This window comes from Argopecten irradians, chromosome 3, assembly GCF_041381155.1.
Source record: "Argopecten irradians isolate NY chromosome 3, Ai_NY, whole genome shotgun sequence".
NCBI lineage: Eukaryota > Metazoa > Mollusca > Bivalvia > Pectinida > Pectinidae > Argopecten > Argopecten irradians.
In genome coordinates this window covers 16,749,548-16,771,089 of record NC_091136.1, presented here as the reverse complement: position 1 = coordinate 16,771,089, position 21,542 = coordinate 16,749,548, and the positions used below count along the sequence as shown (strand labels likewise).

The following is a 21,542-nucleotide window of genomic DNA, read 5'->3' as shown; positions in this document are numbered from 1 at the left end:
CTGATAGCAATCACCGGACTGGACAACTCGCTTTATCAGCTGTTTTTACGAGAGGGGGAATTGATAATTAGTAATGTTCGATTGTATTCTGAGATTTCTCTTAATTTGAGCTAATCAAAGGATTATTTTCTCGAAGACGAAGCCCAAGAGAAAAAAAAAACCTTCGCTTGGTAATAAATTTCGGCGTATCCCTTCACGGAAGGACGTAACGTTACTAGTTAGGCCTACTAACCTGCAGTAGATACAATATTGGATTTTCATTATTCGTGTTTTGGCAACTCTCTTTTGTGTGCGTGTATCTGTTATACAAAACTGCTTAAAAGTGCTAAGATAAATCCAATCTCTCTCACATACAGTAGTTCGTGGGAACCTCCCACAAGCACCAAGTCGCGCGCTAAATGTCTTGTTTCTCGCACTCTTGATTTAGTCTTATGATCCATGTTATATATGTAAAAGGTCGATATAATAATGCATATATTTAATTTTATCTAAATTTAATTATATTCAATGCCCATGATTCTAAAAAGTACATTAACGTCTGTACGCACAAGCTATCAGCTGAAATTCTGCTGATTTTAAACAATTCAAATGTTTCTGGACTTGCCGTAAAAACTACTAGGCCCTTTGTGGAAATTATTACTTTGAAATGCTCATGGATACTTTTGGAATAGACAGTGCCTGTCTTCAAAGTAATAGAAATATTGAGCACAAATAGCTAAAAAAATTGAACTTGTTATGAAAATTTATGAAAGAAGCGCTTAGTTGTAGAATTATATATAGAGAGTCTAGGCCTATATATTTTTCAAATTAGCTCAAACTGACTTGCATGAAAGTGTAATTATTATTCCATACGCCCACTGTCCGTAATTATTATTCCATACGCCCAGTGTCCGTCTGTCTTGTTTAACGAAATGGTATTATCTTGTACTTTTCTTTGTCTCTGACTATTATCAGAATTTCCCCAATATTGATATGTTGACTTGTATATTTGAATCATTCCTATAAATGAGCGCATCACCTGTAAGTTAAAGCTGATATAAAATGTATTTTATTTCTGTATGTATTAAAAAATATATATTGTACAAATTTAATACATCCGATGTTAACTCCTTTTCTGTACTATACGTTAACCACTTTATTTGTAATTTAGAATATGTTATAATGGATGTTATACACAATATGTATGTACATTGTACTGATGGGTCATCGGTCCAAATTCAATAAAAGAATATTGAATTGAATTGGATAAGTCCAATGTTTCACGACGCACATATTTTTTTTTAAATAAAAGTTTTCTCCAATTAAGAAAAAATCCCAAAGCATAACCGAACATTACTAAAATTATGTAAAATTGCGATTCCCTCTCTCGTAAAAAGCGACCCCCTGCCTATGTAAAGTGACGATAACAAACAAAACAGACATACAAAGATCAAATAAACAAGTTTAATCATTTAGTCTACATAATTAAATCGTTAATTTTTTCTCCTACTCAAAACGATAAATGAAATGATATTGCTGGTATTAAAAGTTCAATGTATTACTAAATGAATCGAAGGCACAAAGGACACATTATGACTAACAATATGTGATCGTCTGGGTTTGATTTAAAAGGGGGTACATCATAGCTAAACTAAACTATTGGAATGTGTGACTCCGACATCTTTAGTTCAAACTAGATCTAATAACACATTAAAATACTAATGCATCACATGTACGTTGTGAAATTATAACACTTTGCCTTCAAACAGTATTTAAAAACTGTGAAACAGATGTATTATTTACACCTTCAATGAAACAGTCTGAATGGGTTTTTAATGATGATATACTCAAAAAAGGAGTTTGATATAAACATACTCCGAACACAATTTGATGAAAATTCCTATTCCTATTCATGTTTCACTCCATATAAAAAAACCAACATATGTATGCAATAAATTCATACAAGAGGGGAGATAAGGATATGTATGTAATAAAGTCATACAAGAGGGGAGATAAGGAAAGGGATTTTATTTACCCATTCACCCTCAAAGACGCAGTTAGATTATTCTAGTTCAAAGGCTGGAATAATCCATTTTGAAATTGCAGGGGTGAATGAATTAGAATAATGTTTAAAATTATTGTTTGGGTGTTGAAAACATCTGTGTTTTTTTTTAAAGTTTATTTGGCATTATCGCATTGCAACATATCATACAAATACACTTCATAAAATAAAATTGTATTGTGTAACTTAACATGCAAAAATATATATAACTTTCTGTGCTTATAGTTTTGTAAAACATTCACACGTGTACACACTTCAAATGAACATTAAATAGACACACCTATACGTATTGTGATATTATTAATTCTAAAATCCACAAAAAAATCAGCTGGATTTATTGGAATGATAAAGCAAATATATACAGTAGGTAAATGTATAAAATGGCTATGTTGAATTTCATAAAATATATTCACAAATAAAAGTGCGACACAACTAGTGTTCTGCATTTTTATAGATTAATCCTAAACTATAACCTTGTAAACATGCCACTGTGAGTCGGTTCCTCAAATCGATCTCGCACCCTTTTTAAGAGTTTATCTCCCGCGCTTAATAGTTCACAAAGGGTATAATTTTGACAATAATTTTTTTATTATGACGTCATAACTTAAAGATAGTGACGTCATCCAATGGGTGGGTTCGGGGATAGGGTGGGGAGGGGGGGGGGGGCGACTTAATTTCGTGATTTATGCCAGATGTTTTTTAATGCAATTTATTGTTGGCTATCAATCTCTCCCAGGGTGCATTGCGGTTATGAACCCTGGGAGAGATTGGTTGGCTATTTCTATTTGACCACTAAATGTAATCACCAGCGAAATGGTTTGATTTACAGTAGTATAAATGAGCCTTGCCGAGTGGAAAGAAATGGTTCTAAGTATGTTCATTCAGAAAATATGAGTTTTAAATTCTGGCATAACCAGAGTTAAAACAACAAACCGTACTTATCATGTTTATCACATAAACCAACAATGATAATACAGTATACAAGGGGGCAGTTTTGTGGAAATTCATATACATTCATTATCCAGACAGCTATGCATTTGGTTAAAACACATATAATCGTTGTACATGTGAGGTGAAATTTATGAAAAAAAAAAACATCCTCCGAGAGGAAAATTTATCACATTTCTATCAAGCAGAACCCAGACAAAAATGGGGTATCTAATCACAGACCATATACTGTCGTCTGCATATTGTGTCAACACAGCGTAAAACAAAGTGGAATCGGAACAACTCGGTCTTTTCCATCAATACTCCGAACATCGGCAGAATCTGTCGATTTATTCCATCTACAATATGAGATAATCTAATTTACAAGATCAAAATATGACGTGACATCAACATGTACCCAATAACAATATGCAATCATTGGATTTTTACCTCAATTTAGTTAGTTTCTAATAATATATAAACATTCAAATCAAACACGACCTTTCACAGTAAACAGAAGTATTGGGATTTACAGCCTATGTGACTCAACACAACTTTACACACACACACACATCATAAAGATTGTTTTGTTTCACTTATCAACATGATCCAAAACTATCACACAGAACTAACAAAATAGGAAGAAAAACATGTGCTATCTTATTAAACAGATTGTCTTTTTTATCCATAAAATTACATGATACACATCAAATATCAAATATGTTTCGACAAAATATAAAAGTCACATTTCTACTAAATCAAATTCAAACTGGTCAACCCTTTAGTGTGTACATAATGATATGTACTGTCGAATCCAACTGATAACACAACTGGTATATTTTTTTCTATTTTAACAGCTGCTGACTTCTGGTCAAGACTGATATATAAAAAAATGTGTATGGATTTGATCAAATTACGCCTGATGTTCAATAGATCGTTTTAGTTTGGTTCAATTCTTCCGGATTGGATCTCACACATGCGTACTCTCGGCAATAATGGCTTCCGTTTCCCGTTTATATGAGAACCGTTTGAGACAGGGTAGATGTAGAGCCAGATGAAACAGTGAACCAATTGTAAACATGAAGCCTCCCATGTAGAATGAAGCATCGTAGGTTCCGTATGCTTGAAAAACTAAACCTGTTAAACACAAAAAAAAACCAACATCAAAAATAAAACAAGGAATAAAGACATTTGCTTTAAAATGACACAAAGTATTTAAGCATTAAACTATCTTCCTATGGAATCGATGGCCTAGATGGCAGAGTTTTGCAGACATCTCATTGTGATATAAGGTAATTGTCTGTGAAGCTCGTGCATCTATATGGACTGTAAATTCCATCGGAAGATTTTGTTTAATATTTATATTTACATTATCAATTCATTTTTGGGGTCAATTACATGTATATCTATATAGCCTTCACTTTGCCTTGGTTAGTTTATAAAGTAGAAGTGGCAAGTGAATGTCAAAAACGAAATAAGAAAATCCGATTCCAAAAACATATTACGACATCGACAAGCAAAATAATTTATCAAATAAAATTGAATAACAAACTATGTATAACAATGGTTTACTGAAAACAGAATTAGACTTGTTTTTTAAATTTATGAACCTACAAAATCAAAATTCGACGTTGATAATGCAAAGATTTACAGAATTATTTAACGGAATGATGGGAAAGTGAAAAATATCCATAGCTCTTAAAACAATTACTAAAATACAGTTTGACCCGGATATAATGGGAAACCAGGAGACCCTATGAATTTGTTCATAATAAGTGTTTCAATATATGGGTTGGCATTGTTGTAGTACATCACGAGTTACTTCCCTTCTTAAAAATAACAATGCAATGTAAATCTTATTTTTTTATAAATGATGAGAGAAATCGAAAGCACATATGTCGAAAATCTAATACAAACTACGATTTGTAATATGCACCGTACCTGCGACCGGAGGTCCATATATTCCGGCCACTCCCCTGGCCATGGTCAACAGTCCGAAGGCGTTGGTCAGTTTTTCAAGTCCAAGCAGGTCACAAATGATGATGGATGTTAATGAAATGTACGCCGCTGTGATAACAGAGAACAAAGAAGGCATTAATGTCGGATTTATCTCAGGATGTGAAATTAACCGGTTAATATCAAGTTGCAATGTTACCACTGATTAACCGTCCAATCACCTACGATTATAATTTTATAACTGGTAATCTACCCATTACTACATATTTAAGCGTTTAAAACAGGAAGCGGACATTTATTTGCATTTATATGTTCTAAAGTTTGTAAGCTTGGTTTTCATGGTTTTCACATACGTGTGTATAGTAACCTTCATAGTGTACAGTAGTCATCCTCGATATCCCATGGTTTACTATCACTGTCGTCATACACACTACAGTGATAGTAACCCCCACGGTATCGATGATGGGCAGTATGGACTTACAATATAGTAGACATCTAAATAGTTAAACGTTTAAAACAGGAAATTTTTATTTATTAGCTGCCATATTGTAGCTCAAAAAACTTTTACACAGATAATGGTATCGTCTTATAGTTATCATAATTATCGGCCATAAAGAATATTATGTTATGTATGTTCTAAAGTTTGTACTCACCCACACACAAACCGTAGACTGCGGCAAACACAATCAGCGTCTCATACGTCACACAAAATGGCTGCAGGAAGAGAGCGAGGGCGCTGATGACGAGGGCAATGTTGTTGATAACGAGGCTGTCCACAAACTTCAGGTCGGCAAGGAAACCAGACATCACTCTCCCAACTGTGTTTGTTATACCTATGTAACGATAGATATTGCTTATAGATATATATATTCATGTAGATCATTGCCATATTTTCACATTTTAATCAGTATGCTTATGACATGCTTTCGTAGATTCTGCACTCAGAATTTAAGCATATGACACTATTAAAAGACATCAGTAAAAAGACCGACTGATTACTAGTAGTGATTACCAGCACTCTCGGTTAGATTACGGTATCATTATTTTAGATATATAAGGCCGGGAAAAGGTGTTGCAATATTTTGCGTGTTCTAAGCGACTGTAGATCTATGGTTTTTGTGAAATTTTGTTTTCATGATACTTCGGTTTTTTCCTTAACCTCGTAAATATGGCACGTCCTGAAATGGTCCTGGTAGTTAATAGGACGTTAAACGCAATATAATCTCACCAAAACACGACAAGGAACTGGTCATGACAGAAAATATAGGTCACATCTATCCCCTGTCGTACTGAGTAAATATAGGTCACAGTTACCCTATCACCTGCATCGTCGGTGACCCACGGTTGATTGTAAGTACACTACGCTACACTTATTTCCCGTGGAACAGCTCGATCTCAGAGCACTGCTTTCGTCAAGTGCCATTTGATTTGCCCCGACAAATTTCCCTGTCGATTTTTTAACCAATGAGATTGGAGGTAACACATGCTTCAGAGGAGCTGTACATAAATAGCATTATAAATGTTCCCCAAACTGAAGAGTTCTCATTTTAAAAGAGTTATGTTGATTGGTTTCTTTTTATAGAATGACGTCATTGCAGCGGTGCTCTGAGATCGAGCTACCCCAAGGGTGATAAGTGTAGCGTAGTGTAGTGCGATCACCCGTGGGTCTCCGACGATGTATCTCCTGGCGCGACCGGTGAATATAGGTCACAGTTACCCTATCCCCTGGCGCAATGAGTGAATAAGTGAAGTCTGTAAAAGAGTGTACTAAGATCGTCTTTCTACTATCTACTACATATTCCGGGAAAAGTTGACTTCTAATGAATTAAAAACTGCAGTGATCTAAATAATTTACATATAATTTATTTTACCTCTGCGATAGGGACCGGTCACCATTCGTCCAAATTATTCCAAACCATTAGCCTCTTATGACAACTATTATAAAGCACATCGTGACGTGCGGTATATGACTACAGTAAAACACGTTTGTTTCCATTCCCAATCAAAGTTTCCATTAGTTGATGTAGTGTGAGTATAACGAGCTATGTGTTTAATGAAGTAATTTTATTGGTCCCCAGAGGTTCGTTATAGATGTGCAACAGTCATTTCTAGATGACTTACCTATGATAGAGAGAAGGAAAGCAGCCCTAGTACTGTCAATACCCAGCATCACAGCTCTATCCACGATGTATGTGAACGGCACATAGAACCCCGTCATAGCGAACAGATTGCCCACACAGATCAATAAAAATGGTGCGTTGGTAAGGAGAGAAATGTCAAGCATTTCGGACAATGTGTCCACAACCGATTTTGGAAGGCACGTGCATTTGTCCCAGCACGTGGACCTTTGATCAACATCCCCGGGTATAGTAGTAATACTCGCGATGTAACTGCGCATGTCCGGCTGTGACCGGTACTGTGGGATATTAAGAACACTTCCGCTATAGAAAATGTCTTTCCTGTACATTGGTCTCCTATAATCCTCTTTGTGCGCGGCAACATCACGTGACGATCCCACACATAACTTGGACCCGCCCTCGCCCCCAGACGGGGAGGGTTTTGGTTTAGTAGCTACTTTGCTATAGCCATTTTCAATAAGAGGCTGTACCTCGTGTGCAAAAACGCCATTGGGCAAAGCTGAATGATTTTTGTCTTTAGTAGTATCAACTTCCTCCTGTTGCGCAGTCGTGCTACTGCTGTTCTTCCGGTCTGGTATGCTCAGAGACATATTGGATGTTGGCGATTCGACTTCATTGTCCATAGCAACATTAGAGCCGTTTTCGGAAATCATTATTTTGGGAGGTCCCGCGGGCGTACTTGTTTGACTTGTAGCATCTCCGCGGTCAGAGAACGACAGTTTCATTTGTCTGGAATTAACACTCGTGCTCATTGCATCAGGAGGGCCTTTCACAAAATAAGCACTAGGCATTGACGCAATGTCAGAATCGTCCTCGAGTTGCTTTTCTCGTTTTAACTTAGCTTCCCTTAGTTTTGCAAACGTTTCCACGACCGCGACACTAGATTCTGATTCGTTACAACGCTTCCTTCCAGATTTGGCATCTTCTTTGATTTTTTCTATATTTTTGTCACTAATCCGGAGTTTTTTCTTTTTCTTTGGCTCGAGCGGCCTCATAAGCATCCCACACACAGCACATTGTAAAATTATGGCGGCGTGAATAAGTAACAAACCACGCCAGTCGTAAGCTGCGAGAAGGGCATTGTTTCCGGGTGAAAATATAAAGGTCCCTACCCCGGATCCACATACTGCTATTCCTGTCGCTAGAGCGCGCTTTTTCTCGAAATAGTACCCAACACTGACAATAGAGGGTAGGTAAATCAACCCGAATCCGAATCCTGAAAAAAACCATAGAAATATGTTAATTAATATTAATATATTTAAAACAGAGCTTCATTGTGTCTGAAGCCTTTCTTACAGTCATGGTCAAATAAAACGTCTACGAAGAATATAAGCCTATGACATTGATAAATGCTTCGCATAGACATATCGAATAAGAAAACACACGTGCTGCATGTATGATAATGAAGTAAAGTCTATTTGATAATTTTTAAAAGATCACATTGATACAAGTTGTTTGCTTTAATATCAATGACTGATATCGGAGACAAAAATCGATGACCAACGATTTAAACATAGCAAACCAGATGCTCTACTAAGCATCGAACGGATTTGTCCTTATAAGAAAATCAGCAGTGTCAGAAATGATTGTAAAGTTGAATGTTGTTCGTGAGATATTTTACCTCCAAGGAACCCGTAGCTGATAATGAGGACGTTTAAACTGGGACTGAAGGAACCGATGATGAATCCTATCGAGGCTATACAACTCCCCACGATGGTGACCTTACGGCAGCCAAACTTGTTTGTAAGGCCGCTTACGATTGGTCCTGAAAGAAGAATAAGATCACGTTAAGTATAACTAACCTCAACAGGTTGAAAGGGCATTTGTTCATGAATTATCTCATCCTCGATACTCCAGGGGTTACTATCACTCTTCTTATATATATTGGATATAACGAGTGAAAGTAACCCCTGGCGTATCGGGAATGGAGTCCTCTTTCTCCAGTCGGAAGCTCTAAACAATATATCTACATAGTGGTAAAGCCATGGAGCCCAAAAATAAATCTTCTCTTGAATATTTCATGCATCACATTGCAAACTAGGATCCCTTTGCCTTTATTGATAATTCGTCGACAACATAATTCTAAATTCCAATCTATTATCAACGCATATTATCAACGTAATATTCACATTCTAAAACATTTTTGAGGCATAAATCAATATAGATCTTGGTTTAAACATATCTAATTACATGTAATGCAAAATAATTCAGTACAAATTGTTAAGCGTGTATGTAGCGTAAAGTCCTCTCCAGTATAAATATGTAATAAAAGACCCTACCTGCCAATAGGTATACGCCACACAGGAGAGAACCAACGAGGGAAACTTTACTCCTCGGCGCCTGGAAGAACTCGGCAAATTCCGGTAAAAGTACTCCATACGCATATCCTATACCATCCACAATGACGTTACACATAAACGACGCCAGAACTATCACCCAACCCCAACCGCCATCTGGCGGCGTAGGGATCAAGTCCGTCACACTTTCATTAGATATGTCGGAGTCACATGACTCTCGCCGCTGACGAGATTTTTCGTTCTTTTCCTCGGCCATTTTTCTGATAGAATATTTAAAACACTGTTTTATGTTTCGATGTTCTGATGGTGTCCCTGGAATCAGATGTCAGACCCGCATCCTGATGTTGACACCGTCCAGTGTGGATGAATGAACATCCAACGATTTGTTTCGTTTCGCTTTTCACGGCATTACGATCTGAAAAATACATACAACAAATTAAAAATTAATGATAAAGACCGTGTCTTAGCGACTTGACAACATATTTCAATTTTTCGAAAAGTTTATATCGAAATTTCAATATTTCATGTATTTCCGTAACGAAATCCCGATTCTGTACTTCCGCAACAATCATATGATGATGTACTTCCGGAAAAACAGCTTCAAAATGGATACATTTCTGGAATAAAATTAAATGACCATTTCGAAAATTCGAACTATGACGATATAATTCCACAAACAAATGATGAATTGCTTAATAGTGATCTTTCTTGTCATTGTACCAGTGTGTGCAATATATTAGTACATGTTTGGTAATCATAATAATATACAGTACCTTATATGCATTTTTTAATTAAGACTTATATAAAGCAAGATTGAAGAATTTTGCAGGGAAGTTGACGTGTTGCGAGGACATTTTTTTTTCAATTTGTGTAAAGCTGACAAGTCGTTCTAGAACAAGGACAAGAGGTGTTTCGGACGCGACATAATTGCACTTTTGCTCTACTTCTAGTGTCTTTATATGTACGTATACTATATATAGCGCGTTCGGATTTTGTAGTGATGATGTTTAAGACCCAGTTGACATGTCGAGGCCGTGATAACAGCTGGCACAGCTAAATGTCGCACAATAATAGTACGAGTCAGTGTGTTGATACTCCGGCTATGGCTTACATGATGTTTAGGTGTTACGTTGCAGAGGAATTTACAGGCTACCGCGGGTAACTGAGAATATCAGTTGCATGTTGGGTGTAATGTGAATCCGTCTGAGTTTTAGAAGCTTTGGCTACATTCACGGAGGATTCATTACAGAATAGGGTTGTAAGGTGACTTGTTGATATAGAAATATGTTTGCACAATAAATTAAGTGTTTAACTGTAACGAACATTTTGATTGACTCAAAACTATGCATTGTCATTCAACACATCACGTTAAATATGACGTCGCCATTTGCAATATGGTCTTAGCAAAAGTGAATGATGTCATTCGAAAAAAAGGACATCGTTGCGTTTTTCTGGCACCTTTCAGCCACCAAGGTGTAACAATATACTAAAAATTAAACATTTTCCTAAAGAACTACGCTGTACTAAAGGTTTGGAGGCGTTCAGGCTAATACAGGTGTTGTACATTTTTCTTCAGAATTAAATTATTCCATTGCATGATCAAATAGATAGATTTCCACACTGTGCATCACGTCTCACAGTGTACAGTTCTTGGAAGAAATGTTTGTTTGTTTGGATTCCTTATCAACAAGCACATCAGAAACCACAGCTACATGCATATGGTCTGACAGGATAATCTAGTTTAACGATATCTATAATGTTGTATTTGTTGTGTGGAAAGATTAAGCGATATACTCTAAAATCTTACACAATCGGCTGTCATTTCACCAGAATGCGTTACATATGAGACTACATAATTATGCAGAACGAAGACTGCAGAATGAATATGAATGAACCAAAGCGTGAATACCGGATTCTAATGACGATATGATAACCGTCTTGACTATAGGCACAGGGACTTGGCACGAAAAATTTTAACCAACAGTATACATATATATATTATAGTATCAATGATACTATAATATATACTGTATATGTATACTGTTGGTTAAAATTTTTCGTGCCAGGTCCCCGTGACTATAGGGGTGTTATATAAATCCACATCCTATACTGTTGTTGTGTAAGAGAAACCTTTTATCGTATGTATAGACAAATCTAGGCAGAGAATCATGTTTAACCAAACGTATACCAGCTAATTCCAACACGTCTTGGTGACCTTGATAAATTCGGTCATTGCCCCGGGAATCCAGTGTCATTACGACGACAATGACATAACGAGACCATATACACAATAAATTATTACGATAGGTGAGTAAACATTAGTACTGCCATGTACACACACAGGCTGGCGTAATGGTAAACGTGTGTAACATATCTGCGTCTGGTACATGTATTTTACCACTATCATGTCACTCAAGCTATTGGTCATGTTGGCCAAATGGTTTAGGCCCCTGACAACCTTTAACCTCTCTCCAATCCCCCATTCTCTTACGAATCCGGGTGAATGCATCTGATTTCTACAATTAACCTTTTCCTTTTCCTCTGGGCCACAGAGTCCTAGTGGTTAGTGTGTCTGACACCCAACCTCTGTGTCAGTATGGTTACTTAAATTCATCCACTAGCCCCTCCTCCACTGCTCACGGTGTCTAACAAAGCTTTAGCCTTGGACATTGAAATGTCCAGGTATTAGTCATAGGCCGGTGATTAAAGTCCTGGAACTCTGGGTTTTCTTTGTGTCTTTCGTGACCCCTAATGCTTTAAGTCAGAATGATAATTTTGTTAGCTGGTTTTTGCAATATGAAAGTGATAATCTCACACGTTGTCCAACAACAATACCCCCGGGTGGAGTTAACGCCATCTCTTATCAGCACCCGGGCTGGGAACGTGATGAGTTTAAATACACAATTCCTGATAACATTGCTATTAGTCCTGATAACACCACGATTAGTTCTGATAACACCACGATTAGTTCTGATAACATCACGATTAGGTGAGATAATATTTAAAAGGTGTGCGAGATCAACTTTTCATAGAAGGTCACGTACGTCTGCCGAGAGGTTCATATGAGAAGAGGGTTGAAGCACGTAAAATCCAGTAACAGAAATGCAATTGTACATACTTTTTAATCGGGGTGTTCTGCGCGACTCACTCGGGAAATTCCGTCATTATCCGAAGCTCCATCAAAAAGTACGTTGCATTGATTGTGTCAAAATGACCCGAGCTAAGGGTACGAGTGTACGGGAAATTTGAGATAAGAAATTAACACGTAAAATACGTTTGCTGAATTCAATATCAACTACATTTTTAGCTACTTAAAATATTTTTCCACTTGTGTGTTTTTTATTGAATATGATTTTAATTCGGCAAAACGAAACCTAATGAAATTGTTCAAAAACCCGCATTCGTCTTTTAACGTCGGCTTTCGTCAAAATGAATGGTTGTGAGAACATGTGCTGTATTTTTCGAGTTCTCATTGTCATAAGTGACATTCACGTTACGTAAATGGCATGTCACTATAATCGTATCCCACAATACACTGCGCCGTATGATATGCTCTGAATACCAATACATAGGTCTATTCTATATTCGAGATCTACGTTACAATGATGATTCAATATTCTGTGTCAATTAACAATGAGAGAAATCTAAAATGTTAGTGAGTCATTCAAAAATTCCGGAAGAGATTTGCATCGGCTGTGACTATTCATAAATTTTCGAAAAGGGCATGTGCCAGATTAAATTTAATCAGATTTTCTAAAAAATTGTGTGCGTTTAAGAAAAGCTAAGACTATGTCTGTAAGAATTTCCATATGCTACCGAGTCACAGAACAAGGCTATAGTACTGAAATGAGAAGACGCAACACGGTAAGACGTATCTAAACTACAGTTTTCGTTTACCACAAAATAACCACATTTATTGATTAGATCAAGAAGTAATCATTGTAATAATGCTGTATTAACCCAAACAAGAAATATTCTATGTATCTCAGCAATATGTAACAATATCAGAAAGACCGGGCCATTTCTCCCTTTCGTACGAGAAAGAACACGCTATGATTATTACACAGGCGGTGTTACGAAAGGCTAGAAACAAGTCAAGTTGTCCTGATTGACAACTGGTCAGATTTCTGAATGAGATCACAACGCTAGAGGGCCATGAGAACGACACTTTGAGATAAAGAGAATAAATATTGACTAGGTGTTGAGTTACTATACCGAATTCGGTGTGTAACTATGTTTACATTTCACCCCACGTGGCGGTCCTTGCTTGACCACCTGAGATATAACTAGAGTTCGATTTCACACCAGATTGCGATCTATAATTGTCTACTATCTGTAGACTCTGTGCACCTAAGATCAACAAGGGGCGACGGCCGGACTGGACAACACTCTGGACACCGGTCAGTTCTATATGCTATCTGTGAACTTAGTGCATCGAATATCAACAAAAGGGCGACAGGCAGGCTGGGACATCACCCGAAATCGAGATACAGACAAGGTCAAGTCCCCAGACCAGTGGTCAAGATACATGTAGTTTAGTCCTTGAACTAATATCAAGAGATACGTTTCCCAAAATCTTATCATTGCTTAATCTGAAATTTTCGCCCCCTTCCTGTATTTTAACTCCGCGCATTCCCTTAGTTCTCTACATATGCCCTTCCGCTATATTCCCATCCTCTATACCGCAGGGGTTACTATCACTGATGTTACATCCACCCTCACATTCCCTAATGATTCTCAAATCTCCGTCCCGCCGCTTTATATATTCAGTTCTCTACTTTTCATCCTACCGCTTCACTCCTTTATAGTTCTCATCCCTCCGCTAGGCGTACCTACATGTACCTCCCCATTCCCTCTCTTCTCTACTCTCCACCAGGTGGCGCTAGCATTTGTTCTGCACTCTACACCAGGCTGCGCTCCGCTCTTTATGTAAACTGGTTCCCTCCCTTATTTTCAACGCACCCAAAGCATTGCGTAAAGCATCTAAACTTCGTTGGAGCCACTCCAGGTTTTGAGTTTAAGTCGCATATGGGGCAGCTGCCAGTATCTGACCGTGCATATAGGTCTAGTTTTTTTTGTGAACTCTGGATGAATATGACACACCCTTTAATGGCCCTGTAATAGCTAACAATGACGCCCTTTGCCTTTATATCAATACAACCCCCTACTGTGACGACCTGTCCTGACTAGACCCTCAGTACGGGATTGCGCCTGATAAAAATCTGATAAGACAAGTCGGACCTAAGCACAGCTGTATGACCTTGGATACCCGTACTGATAGCATTGTCCGTAGATAAGGGTGCATTCCCCAAATATAAATTAGTAATCTGGGTCACAGCATACCTGGTAAAACGGTCAGTAAAGATAAATCTTGATTATGGTCTTTACCTAGACAGCAAACCATGAGAACTCGCCAGGAGAGCTTAAGTATATTGCCTCTTGCTTCCGACGTCCCCATAGACCCACCTATCCCTCTAATTGCCGACGTCCCCAGAGGCCCCACCCACCCCCTCTAGCTGCCGCGTCCAAACAGGTGCCACCCATCCCCTAGACTGGCTACCAGTCTCTAGAATATTAAACAAATCACCAAAAATTGGCTTGATTATTTTTGTATCTACTACATGCCTGATTCTATAGTTTTAAGTTTTCAAAGTTTTAAACTAGGGGGAGATAATCTAGTAAAGAACTCTGCTGAGAAAGTCTTATCAGCAACTTAGGGTCTGGTGGCCAGTCTACCCATCCCCCTATTTGCCGACTTTCCCTTAGACCCCAGCTACCGCATCCGCACAGGCTCTACCCAACCCAAGACCCCCATGGACCCATCCCCTCTAGCTACCGACGTCCCTTTAGGCCCCACCACCCCATCCCTGTATGTCCCTGACTATTGGCTCTGTTCTCAAACCACTAAGATTGTGGGTTTCTTATAAACACTTGCCATCTTATACCTCTGACGGCTGCCGACCCCCTATACTCTCCGTATATGATGCTGACGGCTGCCGTCCCCCTATACCCTCCGTATAAGACGCTGACGGCTGATGTTCCCCTATAACCTCCGTATATGATGCTGACGGCTGCCGTCCCCCTATACCCTCCGTATATGATGCTGACGGCTGCCGTCCCCTATACCCTTCGTATATGACGCTGACGGCTGATGTCCCCCTATACCCTCCGTATATTATGCTGACGGCTGATGTCGCCCCATGCCCTCCGTATATGATGCTGACGGCTGCCGTCCCCCTATACCCTCCGTATATGATGCTGACGGCTGCCGTCCCCCTATACCCTCCGTATATGACGCTTACGGCTGATGTCCCCCTATACCCTCCGTATATGACGCTGACGGCTGATGTCCCCCTATACCCTCCGTATATGACGCTGACGGCTGATGTCCCCCTATACCCTCAGTATATGACGCTGACGGCTGATGTCCCCCTATACCCTCCGTATATATATGACACTGACGGCTTGTGTCATCTTTTACCCGTCCTCCTATGACCCTCAGGGCTACTTTTTCCTAAGACACTTGTTATTATCGTGTCTGTCTATCCCCGCAGAGACATACATTCTAATAAATGACCTGCATGACCTTTATGTTGGAGATCCTTTATTTTTCTTTCCGGTAACTAATCGATACATATATATCTATCTCTTAACTATTTATATGTAGGGAGACCAAAAGCCACACTAGAATATAAATACCGAGTGTTTGACCTACCTACACTGTATATAGATATATGTACATTTTCTGAACTCGTTAATCTAACAAGCATGACATACGAAATTACATTATAGTATCGCCACGCGCCAAAGGTCAGCAAAGTTCCCAGAAGTTTGACCGATATAAAACTAAGGTCACGTGTACTGTGATGTATGTATTTTGAGTCCTGATAATACTGTGTACCTCCTACCAATCGTCGCATCATCTAATCTCCCTACCGGGCCACGGGGTCGAGGCTGTTAGGGTGTCTTAGGTCTTTAGGACGCCAAACCCAGGAGAAGACCACAGACTGCACATTGGGGGCCGCCGCCTCACGTCATTGGTGGCTACCGCTAGCCCAATCTCTTGGCCATGGTGGTTATGTGGTGACACTGTATGACATTGTACCGCTAGCCTTTAGCCGTGGTGGTAATGTGGTGACAATGTACAGCTAGCCTTCCATCTCTTGGCCATGGTGGCAATGTGATGACAATGTTTGACATTGTACAGCTAGCCTTCCATCTCTTTGCCATGGTGGTAATGTGGTGACAATGTTTGACAATGTACAGCTAGCCTTCCATCTCCTGGCCATGGTGGCAATGTGGCTACAATGTCTGACATTGTACCGCTTGTCTTCCATCTTTTTGCCACGGTGGCAATGTGATGACAATGTTTGACATTGTACAGCTAGCCTTCCATCTCTTTGCTATGGTGGCAATGTGGTTTGATCAAATGCATAGCATTCCTCGTCAAGAATAGTCTCCTTTTTGGTCCTGGTTGCTAACTAGTTAAACGTTATTTACAGCTAGTATTTTATCTCTTTGTCACGAGTTCAAAAATAGCGACATCATTCTTTCTGTCCATCTAATGTTTTACTGAATTTTAAATATTTTTACCAAATTCAATAACCTATTTGCTACAACTGTTGAAAATATATTTACAACTTTCAAAAAGGTTTGGATAATAGAATAAATCCAGAGCTCCTGCGGGTAAACCACCGTTCTGGTCTGGCAACTGTCCCACGTGTGGCGTAGTGACTCGTCAGTGTAAATCAGGTTGTAGAATACCAAGCAAAACAAGAAATAAATGCCATTCTGATGGTAAACATTTGGAACACGATGTTGTTATTTGTAGGTATGTTGGCTAAACGTACCATGAATACAACAACTACGATGTGTAAACATACACAGTCAACTTAGAAACGGTATATATATGTGTGTACATGATAAATTATATGATTTGCTTAAATCGATATATCTACCATGGACAATACATTTACCTGATGTAAAGAAAATATACATTACATCAATCTTACTGCGTAATGTAGATAAGTATAGACTTAACTTTAACTTACCTACACTTTAATCACCTGACGGCCTGTACACGTGCTGTGTCCGGAGCTTAATGAAAATATGTGTGAATGTTCTACCCACAAACAAGCAAGTCGACAGCTGATTACGGTGTGTCCTTGACCCTGTTATAGGGGTTAAGTGTTGTGACACAAGTAAGTCCTATCTCCCGGAGTTGTCAATCAAATACACACCCAATAGAAGCATTTCTTGTTCCCAATTCACGCCTTCTAATGAAAACCGCGTCGCGATTTGACCCTATCTCCGCCCACACACCCTATGGGCCCTTTAGATCCCAACCTCAGATTGTTCACCCTTTCTGACCCATGACCTTCGCCTACCCCAGCCACGCGACCCCGTTCGCGCACGAGAGCTTTAGTAGTCATAGAATAATCTCACGTGCCATATGACTTTGAGTCAGACTCGTTAAAAATATTTAGCGGAAATATTAACAAGTATGCTATTGTTATTTTTGTAGACATCTGAACGTTGTGACTAATACCCTATACAGTCATCATAATGATCATAGCACAGCGACCTACGCTCCAATACCAAACACTGGTAGTCCTGGAGTACATACCAAATTATACAACCTATCTTTTTTATCAAATGCACATAAGATTTATTTACTTAAGGTGATTTTTAAAGTCGTTTAACTATTTATGTGTACAGCTACAGTTTAGAGATGATGTAATTCAATGTACAATTGTATGTGAGTGACGTTATCGCACTAATATAGGCGGCCATGTAAACGTAGTAATTCGCAAGGATGTTAAGCGCAAAAATTTCCTATGCTAGAAATATTTGGTGTATAAGTAAATAAACAATGTATTTATCGCGAAAAGTAATGACGCTGCGAAATGCTTACACGTGCAAATCGCGAAGAATATACCCAAGTCTATGCCAGCTTTGTATTTTATTGTGATTGCACGGAACTTTTGTCAACATTATAGTACTACCTCACTGAAGCGTACAACAAAGGATACCGAGCACGACGCTCCATCATGTCGTTTACGTCGCAAGTCTCCTCTCATTAGCAATGTCACGATTACTAATGTTTTCATATATAGCCTGAACTTAAAATGCGGTTCAAGAGCAGACTGGTGGAGAAGTCCAAACGTGAGGCAGTATCAGGAATGACATTTGAAACATTCTGTGTATCGTTTCTGTTACATTATATAAAACATGTAAACGTATTATTACTGATTTATATAAGTATACAACACACGACCAGTAAATACAAGCAACAGTTGTTGACCTTTAAATCCCGATTATATTTTGACACAATCTAAGTAGGTAAATAACATTGGTCTCTTCTTCACTACAAACAGGACAGCTACAATGTACATCATAGGGACCTGATAACTAAAACACAGCGGGACCCGATACATACAATCATAACACAGGGACCTGATAACTAAAACACAGCAGGACCCAATACACACAATCATAACACAGGGACCTGATAACTAAAACACAGCAGGTACCGATACACACAATCATAACACAGGGACCTGATAACTAAAACACAGCAGGACCCCATACACACAATCATAACACAGGGACCTGATAACTAAAACACAGCAGGTACCGATACACACAATCATAACACAGGGACCTGATAACTAAAACACAGCAGGACCCCATACACACAATCATAACACAGGGACCTGATAACTAAAACACAGCAGGTACCGATACACACAATCATAAAACAGGGACCTGATAACTAAAACACAGCAGGACCCCATACACACAATCATGACACAGGGACCTGATAACTAAAACACAGCAGGACCCCATACACACAATCATAACACAGGGACCTGATAACTAAAACACAGCGGGACCCGATACACACAATCATAACACAGGGACCTGATAACTAAAACACAGCAGGACCCGATACACACAATCATAACACAGGGACCTGATATCTAAAACACAGCAGGTACCGATACACACAATTATAACACAGGGACCTGATAACTACAACACAGCAGGTACCGATACACACAATTATAACACAGGGACCTGATAACTATAACACAGCAGGTACCGGTACACATAATTATAACACAGGGACCTGATAACTACAACACAGGGACCTGATAAGTACAACACAGGGCTACAACACAGGGACCTGATAAATGCAACACAGGGACCCGATAACTACTACACAGGAACCGATACACATAACTTTAACATAAGGGCCTGCTAACTACCACACAGGGACCCGGCACACACATTACTTGTAAAACACAGGGACATGACTCACAATATAACTTGATATTGTAATATCACCACAGGAGCAGAATAATTTCACGGAGACCTTATGAACACAGCGAAAGGTTAACACAGGGGTTTGACAATCACAGCACAGAGATAAACAAGACAAAGGAATACACTGACCCAGTTAAGTCAAATAAAGACATGTAAAAGGAGCGGGTCGGTGTGGTTTGTACAAAGTGTTAAATACGGTCTCTGTCACTCAGCTGACGGAGCATGCTTCTTTGGTTCAGTCGGCATAGCCGTAATTTTTAACGCCGGAGACCCGGGTTCGATTCCTGGTTGGGGCACTCGACAGGAATGTGTATTTTCCCTGTTCTTCTACAGACGGATATTTATATCACACGGGTCCCAACGTTTTATGACAGTACCTTGATAAAGTATATACCGTAATTGATAATGTGTACGCAGAAACTTCGATCATATTTCAGCCTTCTGGTCAAATATGAAACGGCCCATGTAAAGAAAGACAATTCAAGACTGTTCAGATCATGAACTCTCGCGATCTACGACGTCCATTAGCTAAGTCAAGTATGTCTTTACCACTGCATCACACCCACGCCCCCCTCCCTCCTAAAAATATTTCCATAGCGTAGTGATTGACAGTTTTGACATTGTGCCATGCCCCTGTGCAGAAATGTACCGGAAATCATCCTTACAAAAACTATCTGGCCTTAGGCAGTGTTACGCTCTCAAGTGCATAAACCACGGTACAAAACGTCATACAGTCTAGGGGTCGTATTCAAGTGTACAATAAGTACTGTGATGGGCCATTCAAAGATATGTATTATACATGTACGTCACGTAACCTTTGAGCTAGGAACATGAAAGTATACGCAAAACCACAACTGTAGTTTGGTACGAGACATAACAGCTGCTTCGACCAACTCCATGTAAGTGGATATGTACCGCATCTATGTAGATGAATAATAAATAATAAAATAGGCAAAAACAAGCCAATCAAAATCGGAAATAAGAATACATTTGATCATTTTTACAGTTTGATTAGATTTGGTATAAAGGCATAAAATTGTATGCGATGCTCTTAAACTGATATTATATTCTGCAAAAGTAAAAAAAAATTAAATAAACATTGTATGTATCATATGTAGTCTATGGAACAGTTGACGGATATTGACCAAAAGTCGGTGTATTTTTCTCCTGAAACTCCGGACTAACTCCTCCGCAAACAAAACGTAACACCTCCTAAATGACCATATATAAGTTGATAAGCATTTATTTAACACAAACAAACTATATCAGTTATAATCGGTGATTAGGAAACTGTTCAGATTTAACTTAGACGATATTACGGGTAAGGTACAGCTTATAAGCACATTAATACCTTATTGCGATATGAAGTATAATTCGCCATAATTTCACTACCTGTAATGGGATCAACATCCTTTTAAGCACTTTTGTTGGCATATATCCACGTCTAAGAGTTCAGACAAGTGGGTAATGTTATGGTGCCGTTTAAATGTTTGTTGTTTAGACACAACATGTAATAAAATCTTTTACGCGAGCCAAAACAATGACAGAAAAAATACACTCAAAATGGTTTGTGATGACGTCCCCCATTTTGCGGACTTTCACACATTTTTTTTTTTTAAATTTCTTTTATTTTGATCGGTGCATATATATATAAATTACTGTTAAAATGGTATGAAATCAATTGGAAATAGTCATGTAACTTACCACGATGTAATATGCACTCAAAACTATTTGTGATGACGTCATCACAATTTGCGTAATTTCACAATATCGATTCCTTAATCTCTCGGGACATAGGCCTAGCGAAGAGACAAAAATCTGCTCCAGAATGTTTTGTTTATGATTAGCAGCTGT

The 21,542-nt window shown here is 38.7% G+C and overlaps 1 protein-coding gene across 4 annotated transcripts in view; it reads right to left on the bottom strand.

The window, feature by feature from the left end:
• Positions 1–1,429: 1,429 nt before the first annotated feature.
• The window catches only part of LOC138317684 (monocarboxylate transporter 14-like), a 29,345-nt gene continuing 9,232 nt past the window's right edge, over positions 1,430–21,542 (bottom strand). For 2 of the 4 annotated variants that reach the window (XM_069259517.1, XM_069259518.1), the window contains exons 2-7: positions 9,342–9,774; positions 8,684–8,827; positions 7,046–8,278; positions 5,578–5,757; positions 4,910–5,035; positions 1,430–4,105 (exon numbers count right to left, since the gene is read on the bottom strand). In XM_069259517.1, the coding sequence (XP_069115618.1) occupies positions 3,939–4,105; positions 4,910–5,035; positions 5,578–5,757; positions 7,046–8,278; positions 8,684–8,827; positions 9,342–9,615 (2,124 nt within the window). In that variant the 5' untranslated portion in view covers positions 9,616–9,774 and the 3' untranslated portion in view covers positions 1,430–3,938. Of the gene's footprint in view, positions 4,106–4,909; positions 5,036–5,577; positions 5,758–7,045; positions 8,279–8,683; positions 8,828–9,341; positions 9,775–17,410; positions 17,670–21,542 lie in introns of those variants that run through there. The other 2 variants (XM_069259519.1, XM_069259520.1) reach the window with 2 other exon arrangements.